This window comes from Bemisia tabaci, chromosome 9 (assembly GCF_918797505.1).
Source record: "Bemisia tabaci chromosome 9, PGI_BMITA_v3".
In the NCBI taxonomy this organism is placed as follows: Eukaryota; Metazoa; Arthropoda; class Insecta; order Hemiptera; family Aleyrodidae; genus Bemisia; species Bemisia tabaci.
This window is the reverse complement of record NC_092801.1, coordinates 15,396,926-15,411,753: the sequence shown is the minus strand read 5'-3', so window position 1 is coordinate 15,411,753 and position 14,828 is coordinate 15,396,926. Positions and strand designations below refer to the sequence as shown.

General features: G+C 40.2%; 1 protein-coding gene across 6 annotated transcripts in view; it reads right to left on the bottom strand.

Moving 5' to 3' along the window:
• The window catches only part of tmod (tropomodulin), a 266,526-nt gene extending 252,820 nt beyond the window's left edge, over window positions 1–13,706 (bottom strand). For all 6 annotated transcript variants that reach the window (XR_011900489.1, XR_011900488.1, XR_011900491.1 and 3 more), the window contains exon 1: window positions 13,659–13,706. Coding sequence is in view for 2 of the 6 variants with exons in the window: in XM_072304043.1 (XP_072160144.1) it covers window positions 13,659–13,691 (33 nt within the window). In the remaining 4 variants the exon portion in view is untranslated. The remainder of the gene's footprint in view (window positions 1–13,658) is intronic.
• Between the last annotated feature and the right edge of the window lie 1,122 nt (window positions 13,707–14,828).

Sequence of the window (14,828 nt, the reverse complement as noted above, 5' to 3'; positions counted from 1 at the left end):
AAAAATCATTAATTCGCATGCACTTAACTTAAAAAATTGTACTTACGAAATTTAGCAGTAGAGAAACATATTGCCATACAGTATAGTTTTCTAATGCTTTACAGATACTAACACACAACTGCAGATATGAGCCGACCGACCGGGATTAAATTTACAAAAAAAAAAAAAAAAAAAAAAAAAAAAAAAAAAAAAAAAAGTCATTAACAGTTAGCTCATTAGTATATAATTTGAAGCTTCGTTACAAACTTCCTCGCTCTGGGAGATTTCAAAGTGGCAGAATGCGCCTTTAGAAGGTAGAAATCAAATCACTACGCGACGTACTATCTCTTCAAAATCTCACGAAGAAAGCACATCACTCAATGGAAAGTCCGGAAATCAAACATTAAACTACATATAAAAAAACAATTAAATTGGTTGAAAGGTAAGAATAAAAATTACACCTTTATCATCGACTAATTTTCATTGGATCTATGTGAGAAGTACTTGTTATTTTTTCGTTCAAGAGTTGATATTCGAACTTCCCGTTGTGTGAATATTTTCCTGCGTACGATTTTGAAGAGGGTACATGTGTGGCGGTCGTTCGGCTTTTTACTGCAGACTTCATGCAAACGGATAAACCTATAACGTATGACGTAAAACCTAAAACGTTTTTGATTTTTTTTTGTTTTTTTTTTTTTTTTTTTGTTTTTTTGTTGTTGTTTTTGTTGTTTTTGTTGTTTTTTTTTGTTTTTTTTTGTTTTTTTTTTGTTTTTTTTTGTTTTTTTTGTTTTTTTTTTTTTTTTTTTGTTTTTTTTGTTTTTTTTTGTTTTTTTTGTTTTTTTTGTTTTTTTTGTTTTTTTTATTCTTGTTTTTTTTATTTTTTTCGTTTTTTTGTGATTTTTGTTTTTTGTTTCTTTTGTTTTTTTTTTGGTTTTTTTTTGTTTTTCTTGTTTTTTGGATTTTTTTTGTTTTGTTTTGTTTTTTTCTTCGGGAAATTCACTTCACTTATCGGGTTCCACGCTGTGTTCATCCGCACCACTGACCATCCAAATCCTCTGCAGAGACCATCCTCTTCTCCTTCTCCCATCTTGAGTGTACTACTAGGGTGTTTTTCTTGGTGCATCGTTGACATTTGTTGCAGAAAAGTCGCAGTCCTGGCTGTAAACAGCAAGCACGTTTGAGTAAAGGTGCTTCTGACAGAAGTAAGTCCTTACGGGCTCCAAAAACTCTCCATTCCAGCCGTCGAATTCATCGACAAATTCCTCAGAAAAGCATTGGATACGCTCATCGAATTGATGGCTCTGCATCAAATATTTTTAAAGTGAAACGCTCATGATGACATGTAGTCCACGGCGACGAACGTCGGTCTTGCTCAAATGACGAATAAAAGGTCCATAGACGTTGAAAAGTATCGGTGGGTGCGCATTTTCTTCAAGCGACTAAATTGTCGAGTCTCTGATATTTTTGACATAAGGCAGCGAGCTTATGTTATTTGTCTGAAAAATACGACTCGCCGTGATTCCACTCATTGTGCTATGTTGATTTCATCAGCATGCGTCACCAGTCGTTTCTACAGACCATGTTGTGGCCAGGTTTACAAGGGCAATTTGCAATCAACTTGCTTGTTCCTTAAAAGGAAAAAGAAAATGCCGCAACACTCAGCTTGTCTGTGAAAAACAGAAAAAGGCCACTATTCTAAGTCAGCTTGCCTGTTGACAGGGAGAGGCTGCTTCAATTAAGGGACCAGCATGCCTGTCAACGGGGAGAGGCTGGCTTAGCGCACAGTGCCCACAAGTTTCTGTCGTTCTGTGTTGATTTGATCGATGGTCCATGTGTCACCAGCCGCTGCTACAGCCTATGTTGAGGCTATGTTTACGAGGACTCTTTACAGTCCACTTGCTTGTTCTTTGAAAGTAAGAAGGAAAGGCCGCAACACTCGGCCTGCGTGTTAAAAGCAGAAAGAGGCCTCAATTCTAAACCAACTTGCCCGCTAACAAGGAGAGGCTGCTTCAATTAAGGGACCAGCATGCCTGTCAACGGGGAAAGGCTGGCTTGGCGCATAATGCCCACAGGTTTCTAGACGGTTATAACTGCAAGGGCGCTTCTGGAAATCGCAAGGAAGAGAGAAAGCAGGATCATATCCAAGGACGTTGTAGAATGTTCGTAGATGTGCGGGGCATTTTTTCCGAGCGATGAAATTGCGGCGTCGATGAAATTTTTGACGGAAGTCGGTGAGCTGACGTTCGATTTCAGGAAATATCGTGCGTTGATTTCAATCTATTGTGCTGTATTGATTTGATCAACGGTTTGTTGATTTGAATCTATTGTGCTGCATTGATTTAATCAACGGTTCGTGCGTCATTGGTCGTTACTACGGCCCGGTCAGCTGAAACCTCGGGCCTAGAATTCGGTCGACTAAAATTCGTGGACCAGTTATATTTTTCAGCGCACAGAGTTGGCAAATGCGAAATTTCAATTTTCAAATTGACATTTCCAAAAAAAATTTGATGGATTTGAGGGCCTCGAGAAATGTACGATCAACAATTTGACGAAAACAGGAAAATCTCGGGATGAAGTTCGGGACCCGTCTCGTCTCCTGTCCGGATGCCGTGATTTTGCACAGTCATGCAAAATACCAACGGAGTGAAGTCAGCTTGAACCGTTTAGAGCGCCTGCAACATCGTATGAATACCTCCAACATTGCACCATCGAACTCGAAGATGCGCCAATTGCCACACACGTCAGCATGTAACGTTTGGAGTGCCTGAAAGTCTACTGAATACTTCAAGCATCGCGTCATCGAACGCGAGGATGCGCCTCGAGTAACGCCATTACCGGCGAAGGCTGCTATCTCAACAGGATATGTTCACCAACTTGCGAATTTTTCGCCACCTCGATGATTTTCCGCGACAATTTGACTTTGACTTGAACAGAATTTCACATGATTCAGGGTGAAATTCAGCCAACTGGAAATCAGAATATATCCTTGTAGTATTCACATGAATTTTGCATGAAACGTATTTCGTGAATATGTGAACGAATGTGATATTACGACCATTACTTCTACTTCGAGTTTGACAACGGAGAATATCTTCTTCAGGATACGTTCATTGACCAAATTGAATCCAGTTGCCTTCCTCGAATTAAAATTCAACTGATGGTTGCAACAAAGTCCGGTTGAAACTCCCGTGAGCACACGTCAAGAGATGGGAAAAGGGCTGGAAACGTTGCGACGATAGGGATGATTGGCATGGAACCCGAGAATAAACGACAATTAATTATACACAATTTACAACACTGCCATGGGAAGGGAAAATAACCGCATGACCATCCAAATGTTGCCTCACCTCTCCCTTTTAAACATTCATTTACGGGAAAAGTTTTCGATATTTTTTTGGAAATTTTCAGAGAGAGTAGATTAAGTTGCGAATGAAATTCCCTGAGAAATTGGGAGAAAAATATCCACAAGTTTCCTTGAAAACTGGTACTTTAACGGAGGAGATTTGGCAACGTCAGAGGGTTCATACGGCGTTATTCTTCAGCAAGGCAGAACAATGAAGCTGCAGACAGCCCCTGCAGACTATAGGCATTTATACACTTCAAAGCTACGAGTACACGAGAATGGAACTTAATTTTGGAAACACGAGCTAATTTCTGGCTTTTTTCAAGGACAACGTACGTCGTACGTGCCATTATAGTTCCCTCATCTAGATAGGTGCATTAACAAAATACCTATTTAGAGATATTGATACTTAGTAGTTGCAATAAAAAATAATAAACATAGATCAGGCCAACTCTTCCTTCCAAAATTAATTTTAGCAATTTTTTCAAGCTCACAATAGAAAGGTCTCAAGTTATGTTTGAAAAACCCTCTCTGGTTGTCTTAAGAACGATCAAAATCGCTTTCTGTATTGTTTGTCAGAGGGTATCTTTGATGTGTGAATTACGTTGCTTAACTTTCTGTATTGTCTCTTTAAAAAAAATAAAAAAAACTCTGCAATAATACAGGAAGCAATTTTGATCATTATGAGACTAATCCCTTGTCCTTAGCTCATTTTGACCTCGAAACATTCCTCGCATAAATTACGTCTAAAACATGATCCAATTCTAATTTAGGTATGTCTATGTACTACGCTAGGTTGCGACCAGTTTTGACCAAAATTCCGGCAAATTTTAATTCATATGTGTTTCATATCAAAAGAAGAAAAAAAATAAAAAAAAAAAAAGGCCAGCTACCTGACAAAAAAAATCAAAGTTGATTAAAAGCTGGAGAAAGTAACCCTTAAACGCTGCAGATCGGAAAAATTAGCTTACAATTAGAACCGCAGTTATCAACCTTCACTGAATGCGCGAACAATTGAACGTACAACATGCGTTACTTAATGTACAACATTGACGCATTTTTATTACAAGTGGAAGAAATAAACTTTTTGCAACTTTTCATCGACGCCTCAGTTAAAATCAAACATTATAAACATTGCACACATATTTTAAAATCATAAACATATTCAGTTTTAGTAATGCCGCACCGCGGCAGAGAAATTCATCATCACCATACGAAACTTGTTTGAACGTTTCCATTTGCATTACTTGCCTACCGTCTACTCTACATTCCCCTCAATATTTTAAAAACCGCGTTTAAGTTTAAGTACAGAAAAAACACACTTATAGCTGATGCTTGCATTATTCGCAGAGCGAAAACTTGACGAGGAAAATTAGGCGTCTAAGTCACTGTCAGGCTTGCCATGTCGGAATAAAACGCAAGACTTATTAAAAAAAAATTAAGAGTCTATTCATGCCTAATGTCAGTTACATTACTATTACCAAGAACGGTGTATTTGTAACACGATTACATGATTACAATAATTTTCTTGCAGACTGAGTTGCAATAATTTTTGACAGCGAGGCGTCGATTACCTAAAAGAGTTGCTGGCACCGAGAGGATCCTGACAAACATTGGAGTTGCTAAACAAGGCTGAACAAGTTGGAACATTATGCGGGGGGGGGGGGGGGGTGGTGCGAAAGGACACCTCGTCGAGGGAAGTCGAGGGAAGTCAAGGGACCTTAAAAGACACCCCGCCATGGAGAATGGGTGGGATTCCGCAGATCTATAGAGAAGCTCGGGGGATTTCTCGAGCCTTAAAGGGGATCTGGGGGGGGGGGGGGGGCTACCCCACAAGATTTTAAAATATAGAGCCGTCTCAGGAGCAATTCTGAGCTGTTCTTACTATTAAATTACACAACACCCGATCTTATGTAAGTTCCGCTCATGTTTTTATGATTTCTAAACAACGGATACTCCTTCCGAATTGAGAACGAGGGGAACAGGGAGGGAGTGAATTTTTTAGTTTCAAAATTCTCGGATTGAAAATCTACCCAGAAAACCAACGATATTAACGAAAAACACAAAAACCCAACTTCTACCAAATCGACAGCCAATCTATGTTTGCTTCGATTCCTAAGCTTAAAAGTCATGTTCCAAATTAAGGATGTCCTTCCTTGAAGAACTTGATCCATATAAAATTTTCTCTAAAATAATTATTCCCGCCAATTAGGTCCAAACTTCATACTAAACTAAGTGAGTTCCAAAAGCAAGAAACCTCGCCATGAGTCTAGTTTCATAATGCAATTTTGTAGAACTAAGTTTGAAATAAAATTCCTGATTCACATTAAACCATTTACAGAGCAAAAGCGCAGACACCGATGACACGAAATACTTCATAGTAACCTAGAAAACTTTGAGCGTAAGAAGACGCGTGACCCAAAGTTAAAGGCGACTGAAACTAAAGGCGGCTAGCAAGTCGAAAAATTACTACGAAATGTCCCTGTCTGTAATAAAAAGATATGAGGGGGAAAATGCTGAGTTTCCTAAATTTTTGACTCATTTTTCCTTGATAAAAGGATGGACTTAGCCATTTTACTAATATTTCTAGGGGCAAAATTCTGATTTTCCTGAATTTGTGACTCGTGTTTCCTTGAGAAAAGAATAGACTTTGTCATTTTACTAATATTTCCATCCTAAATCATGAATTGGGTTCAAAGCAATAAAACGACAGTTGGTCGAGATCAAAACTATCCGAGTGTTCAAAGATAGAAGCTATTCTCTTCTCTTTTTTTAAAACAAAAAAACAAAATGAAACGTTCCGATCTCTTCTCCATAGGCGACCTTGAATGATACTAAGTACTTGGGATTTTTTCCACCTTCCTTGAGCCTCAAGGTGTTTAAGTTCATTTATGTTAAGTTTGACAATGGTCCGCTTATCTACGCTTTCCTCAAACTCATACATTGAAGTCCATATAGTGAACGTCCATTAAGGATCAGGACGCAAATCGGTGTGATACAATTACTATTCCTCAACAAATTTTACAGTCTTTGGGAGCGTCTATACATTTCGTAACGCTATTGGGGGGGGGGGGGGGGTGATCAGTGCCAGCGTTACGTAACCCTCTCAGTTGGTTAAAAACACAGAGAATCCGAAAAGTATCATTCTCCATTCTTCACGGTTATTTATCACACTATCTTTACAAAAAATTTAATTATACAGCTATATAATCAACAATCTCCCACGATTTTGGGGATATTAAAGGGATGTTAAAGAGTTACGTAATGATTAAGGGGGCCCGTGGTTGCGTTATAAATCATTACAGGGGGAAGGGGGAGGGGGAGAAATGCCGGAAAAGTGCGTTAAGTAACTTATGGACGCTCCCTGAACTACAACTCAAGATCATTGGTGAAAAGTTTCAAGTGAGCTATGATCTCTCAAATCAAACTAATTACTTGAGTTAATTTGCTTTAAAAAGGGACGGATTCCCGCATTTAAATTGGAAATATGTTACCTACATGAGCTCCTAACTTTATTCTTACTATAAGTTCATGTAAATGTTTTTATCGCGCTATTAAATTAGCAAACATTAAAGTGACAAAATCAAACTTGTCTGTATATTGATCCAAACTACCAGAGCGACGTTTTCAGGAAATGCGTGGTGCTAAGAGACTCTTCGGTGGACAGTGCAAGAAGCAAAAAAATATGAACTGAAAGTCTAACAAGGTTGTCATTGGTCAAGTTCCAGAAAAATGGCGAACCTAATAAAATGTCTTGAACTTGAATCTATGATAATGAATATATTCAAGAGGGTGGCAGACGACTCTGAAGTTTGAAAAAACTTCAAAATTCTCGTATCTAGAATGAAAAATAATTGTGATGATTTAGAGGAGCGATACCTCAGTCACCTCATTCATTCTCGACGACTTGTTAGATAGATATCACGAGAGTATGCGGCTTGAAAGATGGGTTGCACTTAAAAACTATGACATTCATTTTTAATTAAACCGCTTTTTTGTTTGTAGGGACCAATATTTCCCGAGATCAAATGCCGGGAACGGAAAATAAGTAGCGGGAAAGATCTAGCAAACGTTTCCGGAGTAGCCTGAAACGTTCACAGTAGCCTGGAGAATTTGCACGAAAAAATGTTGTTGCTTCAACTGAGAGTGCTTAATGAACGGAGCTCACATTAATTTTTATCATTTTCTTATTATATGGGAAATGGAGAATTTGCAAGGGTCTGAAATTTGATGAATTTCCTGTTTAAGTGGAATCCTTTGAGTGAACTGAACACAAAGATACCCTTGATTCATAAATTGAGCAATTATTAGAGGAGATATGACAAAATAACCTAATCTGCTAAAATACATGTGTTTAAATGGGAAATGCCGCCAGATGACGTCACAAGGCGGCACATTTTCTCACTTTTAAATCAATTTTTCTCCAATTTCCCATGTCAGAAAAAAATTATGAAAAATATTGCGAACTCAGCTCATTAGGCACTTTCAGATGAAGCAATAAAAAAATTGCGTGCAAATTCTCCATTGTTGAAAACGAGATTTAAAAGTGCAAAATTTAACGCTTGGTGACGGTGTCAGGCGGCAATTCCCATCTAAACACAAAAATTTTATCAGATTGAGCCATCTGATAATCATATCTCTTCCAAAAACTGTTCAATTTAAGAACCTAAAGTGTTCTCGTGCTTAGTTCTAAATTCCTCTTGAGTATGATATTTATCAAAGTTTCGATACCTGCAAATTCTCCACGTAAAGAAGATAAAAGAAGGTTGAGTCTCAGAGTAAGGAAAGCAGGGCCGCCAGAACACAAGATGGGGCCCGGGACAAATTGAAGTGACGGGCAACTTGGGGGCAACCATCGCCTGGAAAGGGGAGGTTCGGGGGGACTCCCCCAGTGAATTTTTTATATTGAAGGTAAAATAGATCCATTTTTTAATTTACTCAATGTAAATTATTTCAAACTTATTCGATAGCTCTGATTGCTGAACCCGGCTAAAACAAGAATTAAGAGAATAATAGATGAATCGGGGGGCTCGTAAGACTGCAAGTCAGGACCACAAACTTGGTTAATACGCAAAAATTGTGCTTACTCAAAAGGTCCAGAGACGGATGAACTAATTCATCCGGTACCTCACAAATTTTAGAGCCACATGAGCCACTTCGACCCCGGGCCCCATGATCAAAGACCCGTTTACCCGCTTACCCCCCTTCTTCTGGGCGGCCCTGATTATGACTCAGTGAATTAATAGTAGTAGATGCAGTAGTAGCAGTAGTAGTAATAGTAGTAGTAGTAAAAAATTGTACATAATTATGCAAAAATTAATCTCTGAATAAGGAGACAAATTCAATAAAAGGTTTTGAAAAACCAATTTTTCAAGGGCTGCATCCGACTTAGGACCCATTTGAACCGACTATTTTCCAAATCACGTACTTAAGCGCCAATCTATATTTTAGTGGTAGAGGGGTTGTTCTTTCTTTGTTTTCTCTGATGCGATCAATCAAGTCCGATTTCAAAATAGCCATCTACGGGATCACTCATTTTTCGGAATTCGAAGATTGTCAACAAAACGATTAAAACGGTTTGTCTCGTTTTTCTTGAATTCGCAATTTTAACGTTTCCGCGATTTGGAAAATAATCGGTTCATTGCCTCCCGCGTCTAAAAGTAGAAAATTCGAGAAGCTGCAAACCTACGTCTACCGCGCGACGCAAGTAAATTTTTCAATTTATTTCAGGTCGGGGCAATAGTGAATCGCCGCTTTTTTCCCTTAGGACATGGTGTCTAGTTTTCATGGCAAAGCTCATTCCCTGATTTTATCCTGATTTTCCCTGATTATCAGAAGCTCATTCCCTGATTTTATCCTGATTTTTCCTGATTATCAGGAGCTCATTCCCTGATGAGAAACCGAAGTTTTCTCCTACTTTCCCGGGATTTTCTAGGGGGAAAAAATATAATTTTCCAGACTTTCAGATATAAATATCGATTTTAATTCATCTTACGGCCATTTCTTTGGCGCACATTCAAAATTTTAATTTAAAAAATGTTCCTGATGTTGATATTATCTGGCCAATGAAAGAGATTCCCGGTTTCTGGAACAGATCCCTTGATTTTCCCGGTAAATTTTCATTCCCTGATGAATCCCGGTTTTTAAAAAACTAGACACCATGCCTTAGGACACATGTGTGACATTCTGAAGGTGAATCCAGGCTTCGAACTTCGCGATTTGGCCACCAAGTCGCGCTGCTCAGAATAGCCGTATATAGTTGCCAATTTAATAAAAACCGTAATACTTATTCAAGATTGGGGATCCAGGGGACATAGCAACATACTTGAGGAACACTCAGTTAAAAAATCTTCTCAAAATTCCCAAAAATAAAGTCGTAACCACGGCGGAAAGTAATTCCCATTGCGGCAATGGGAGAGGGAGAGACAGAACACGAGGGATTCAGTTGCGAGCTCGGCCGCCGCCGCTGAGCTTAAAGTTTCAACCGTACTTTCTCTGCGCTTGTAATTCTAATTGCAAATATTTTTGGCTCAAAAAATCGGGCAACAAATAATCTGTATCTTGTGGATCTGCTTTTTGTAATATGAACAATATTATTTCAGCAATCGTCGAACGAAAGTGAAATTCTCAGTGGTGACTGGTGGCGCTATCTCTAATCTTGAATTATCCCTAATCGAACCCTGGATTCACCTTAACCACGGGACCTAAGTCGGATGCAGATTTTTCATGAAAGTAAAATTTGGTGCCATAGTAAAGGGTGAGAGGTGCATTCGGCCCCTGGAAAGTTCCGTTTGACCAGGATTCCGTTCCGGCTCCCCCGGAACGGAACCCGGGTCTTTTCGCCGCGACGTGCTAATCGCAACAATGAAGCCCAGCGACGAAACGGCCGCAGGCCAGCGCCGGCGGGAGTTCGACCGCAGACTTTGCCACTCGACGGCAGGTGCGCCCAGAGTGGATGATACTAAAAGAAAACGGCATCCCGGGTCACGATTATGCAGAGCGCTCGTTGCATCAACAGGGTAAGAACGCACTCCCGTCAAAATGAAGTCATCGCTGACCACACAATGATGGGAGTTCCTGATCGTAACCTGACGGTGCGACGAGAGCCAGGTGAGGCCTGGCGGTTTGTCAGACCGTCAGATGGAAAGTATAGGTCGAACGATCTCTCAAAAGCTTTTTCCGGGGAAAAAGCGATCGACAAATCGTTCGACCGACTGCCCACCCGGCCGTCCAACAAACCAAAAGCACTCACCGTTTGTTTGACCGTCACATGGACAGTAGGTCGAACAATCTCTTGAAAGCTTTTTCCGTGGAAAAAGCGATCGACGAATCGTCCGACCGACTGTCCATCCGACTGTCAAACAAACCATACACTCACCGTTTGTCAGACCGTCAGATGAACAGTATAGGTCGAACGGTCTCTCAAAAGCTTTTTCCGGGGAAAAAGCGATCGACAAATCGTTCGACCGACTGCCCACCCGGCCGTCCAACAAACCACATGCACTCACACCGTCCAACAAACCACATGCACTCACACCGTCCAACAAACCACATGCACTTACACCGCCCAACAAACCACATGCACTCACTGTTTATCAAACAGTCAGGTGGGCAGTAGGTCGAACGACCTCTCGAAAGCTTTTTCCGGAGAAAAACCGATCGACAGACTGCTCGACCGACTGCCAACCCGACCGTCCAATAAATCACACGCACTCACCGTTTGTCAGACCGTCAGATGAAGAGTATAGGTCGAACAATCTCTCAAAAGCTTTTTCCGGGGAAAAACCTATCGACAAATTGTTCGACCAACTGCCCACCCGACCGTCCAACGAACCACGTGCACTCACCCTTAGTCCCGGTTTCCCACCACCCCCCTACCAGGACAACATCCACGCGGGAGGGATCAACATCCACCCACTATTGATCTCAATAAATTCATCGAATTTTGCGTAAAATTTCGTGAGAAACACATTGGTGTCACTTGTTTTCTCTGAAATCATTTTCCAAACCTAAAAAAGCTCTCCGAGTTGAGTCCGCAATGGAGGGGATACCCCGCGCAACAATGAGAGTCCACCTCTCCATCCAATCAAATTTTCCATGCAAAGATAGGGAGCAAATGCATTAGCAGGATTAACTTTGAGTCTCCAAAGAAAGTGGCAACTCTACTAATGTATATGCTCCCTATCTTTGCATGAAAAAAAGACTGGATGTAGAGGTATATTCTCAACGTTGCGTATGAGATATCCCCTCCACCACAGCCTCAACTTCGAGAGCTTCTTTGAGGTTGGGAATCGATTTCAGAGAAAACCAGTGGCACCATTGTTTTCTCACGAAATTTGAAGTTAGAAAAATTACCTACTTAAGGTGATTCGATGGACGCTGAATTTTGTGTCAGAACGACATACAATATATCGCATCGATTAGTTCCAGGATTTCAGCTACTTGCCATTTTTTCGAATTTTGAGATCGCATTTCTGTTGTCATGGGACTGAAGAATCCACGAACCAAATTTGACAAAGAAATTCTACTTAATAAAGGCGTGATTTTTTAAGAGGTATTCGATACTGATATGGGTACTGCACTCGGATGCGATATTATTCCTCTAAAAAAACCCTGTCTTTATTACGTTGACTTTCTTTGTCAAAATTGATAAGCGAATTCTTTAGTCTCCTGACAATAGAATTGCGATCTCAAAATTCGAAAAAAATGACAAGTTGCTGAAATTTAGGAACGAATCGATGCGATATATCGCACATCGCTCGGACACGAAAAATGGCGTCCGTCGAAGCACCTTAAATTTCAAATCCCTGACACATACAAGACATTTATTTTATAAATTAGGTAATTTAAAGGTAAGTTATCTTTTTTTAAAGTAGTTACAACACTAAACATAAGATAAGAAATGTAAAGAACAGAAAAGGAAAGACAAAAAGTCAAGAACGATTAAATTTTGTGAGGTGCCTATTTCTAGTAGTGAGGAAGGTGAATAGGAAAGGTAAGGAATGACAAATATTGAAAAGAGAAACTCAAATCGTGCTATAATCTACCTACTAAGATGGAGAGATAAGTATATCGACGGTGTAAAGTCGGCAATCAAATAACTCGATTTACGACGTCGCAGACTTCCTATCAAACTTTATTTCTTAAACGGAAAACTACTCAACGGCTATTCTTTAAAACTCCAGTGATTTTTTTTTCTCTATGCGAAGAAAATTCTGCAAAAACTTCAAGGAATGATGTCAGTTTTTTCTTTTAAAAAATAACATAGAGGCGGAAATTTTCAGACACCGCAAACGAGTTATGTGATTGCCGACTTACACCGTCGATATCTCGTTTGCGGCGTCTGAAAATCTCCACCTCTATGTTCCTTTTTTAGAGGAGAACAAATTGACGTCATTCTTTGAAGTTTTTACAGAATTTTCTTCGCACGGAGTAGAAAAATCACGGCAGTTATAAAGAATTGCTGTTGAGTAGTTTTCCGTTTAAAAAATCAAGTATGACAGGAAGTCTGCGACCACACAAACCGAGTTACGTGATTGCCGACTTACACCGTCGATATAGAATTTTATGCGAAAAGAGAGATTTAAAAAATTACCACAACTCGCACTTTTAAAAGGAGTAATTTGGGCTGGGGCAAGGGAGTAAATAGATCCCTCCCCCTGTTAGAGCAATTGTAAGCATTTTGATGTTTTTCGGAAATTTTTGTTTGGCGGCAAATTTCGCCACCTCCGAACAACCTCCCCCCCCCCTCTCCCTATCTCCCCAAGATTTTTAATTAAAGTTTTGGAAAATAACGGTTGAAAGCTTAAAAATTTTCCACCTATAAAAATAGAGTGTTAACAGACCTCGACTCAAGGCAGTTTAATCAGGGGTTACCCTCTCATACCTACAGTTCGCTCGCAGTGGTGCTGGAATTTTCGACTAATTTCAAACCGGAACAATAATATGTTGGGCTTATGAATATTTGCAAAGAGAGGTGCTAGGATAAGACGAGAAACTTTGAAAGACAGATCTCTGCAGATACCTAATTATTGGAAGTGTGTTTAACTCAAACACCTAACAATGATTTTCTCAGTAATTATGATGTCTGCACGTAGAAGTCAGACCTAGCTAAGGAACATAATATCAAAATTCACCTATCTACTTGCCCTTGGCTTTGACGAAAGGATAAGAACTGTAAAAATGAAGCACAATAAACGGGAAAAAGACAGGAAGGAAATGGATAGGTTAAGAAAGACGAGGAAGGGGCGAATAAAGTAAGAGTAAAACACAGTTTAGCAATCATGACACCAAATCTGAGCAGAATCTAAGTAAGTTATGTGCTAATAATTCTGACCTGAATCCAGACCACGCCAAGATATGCACCCATCAAAGGAAGCTACGACCAGATATCCAACTCCTTCAAATGGTGTGGAAATATTAATCAAAATAATCCTGGTAGGTAGATTGAGAAGGAGACGCAGACACACACACCCTCACAGACGACACTATGTCTAGGTAACACTTGCCGCGACGCGACGCACACACAGAAATACGCCGACAAAAGGGACGAGTCACGAGAATCACTACCGAATCGCTCCCCTACCCCCTCCCTCAACATCACTGAACACTGAGGGAAATCCCGCGCGAATAAGATCAAAGACAAATGGAGAGGTTCACGTAGGCACACCGAAAATGAAGAAAATCCCGCGAAAATTATGTTCATAAGAAAATGGAGAGGTTCACAAAGGCACACCGAAACACTGGAAACTACGAAAATCGATGAAAATTTTGGATTTACCACATATCAGTAATCCAAATCCAGTTCACTCACACGCCGGGCACGAATTACCAAAAATTTCGAGAGAAAGAGAAACTGTCAATGGCGGCCATCTTTAGATTCAATGACAAATTGATAGACACGATCGTTTTCATGCACATGGCTGCATAATTTCCGCGAAGCACACGGGGCACAGGGCCACACACGGCGAAAGTAAATGCCGAAAACGACGGGTAATTTTAGGCATCAGTTGCCTTCATTCAATATCCACTTGGACACCGCGCACAAATTAGTAACTTTCGAGGTGGACTCAATCCAAGCGACGAATTACTTCACACGATCGTTTCCATACACACCGAAGAGTTTCCGCGAAACAAACGAGATAAGCAACGAGATACGATGTAAAAGAGTCTTATACAAGCTTCCATGAAAAGAAAATCACTTGCAGCCATCAGGGCTCCACTCCGAACGAACGCGAGACATTGCGACCGACTCGAAGAATTACTTCACACGATCGTTTCCATAACACCGAAGAGTTTTCGCGAAACAAACGAGATAAGCAACGAGATACGATTTAAAAGAGTCTGAAAACCTTTCATGAAAAGGAAATCACTTGCAGCCATGAGGGCTTCACTCCGACGGAACGCGTGACATTGAGACCGACTAAAGCAAACACCGACTGGCAAGTGCGCCGAATCCTCCGATGAATCTGCATGAGGAATCGGCGTGGAGTGGGGGGAGCGGAGT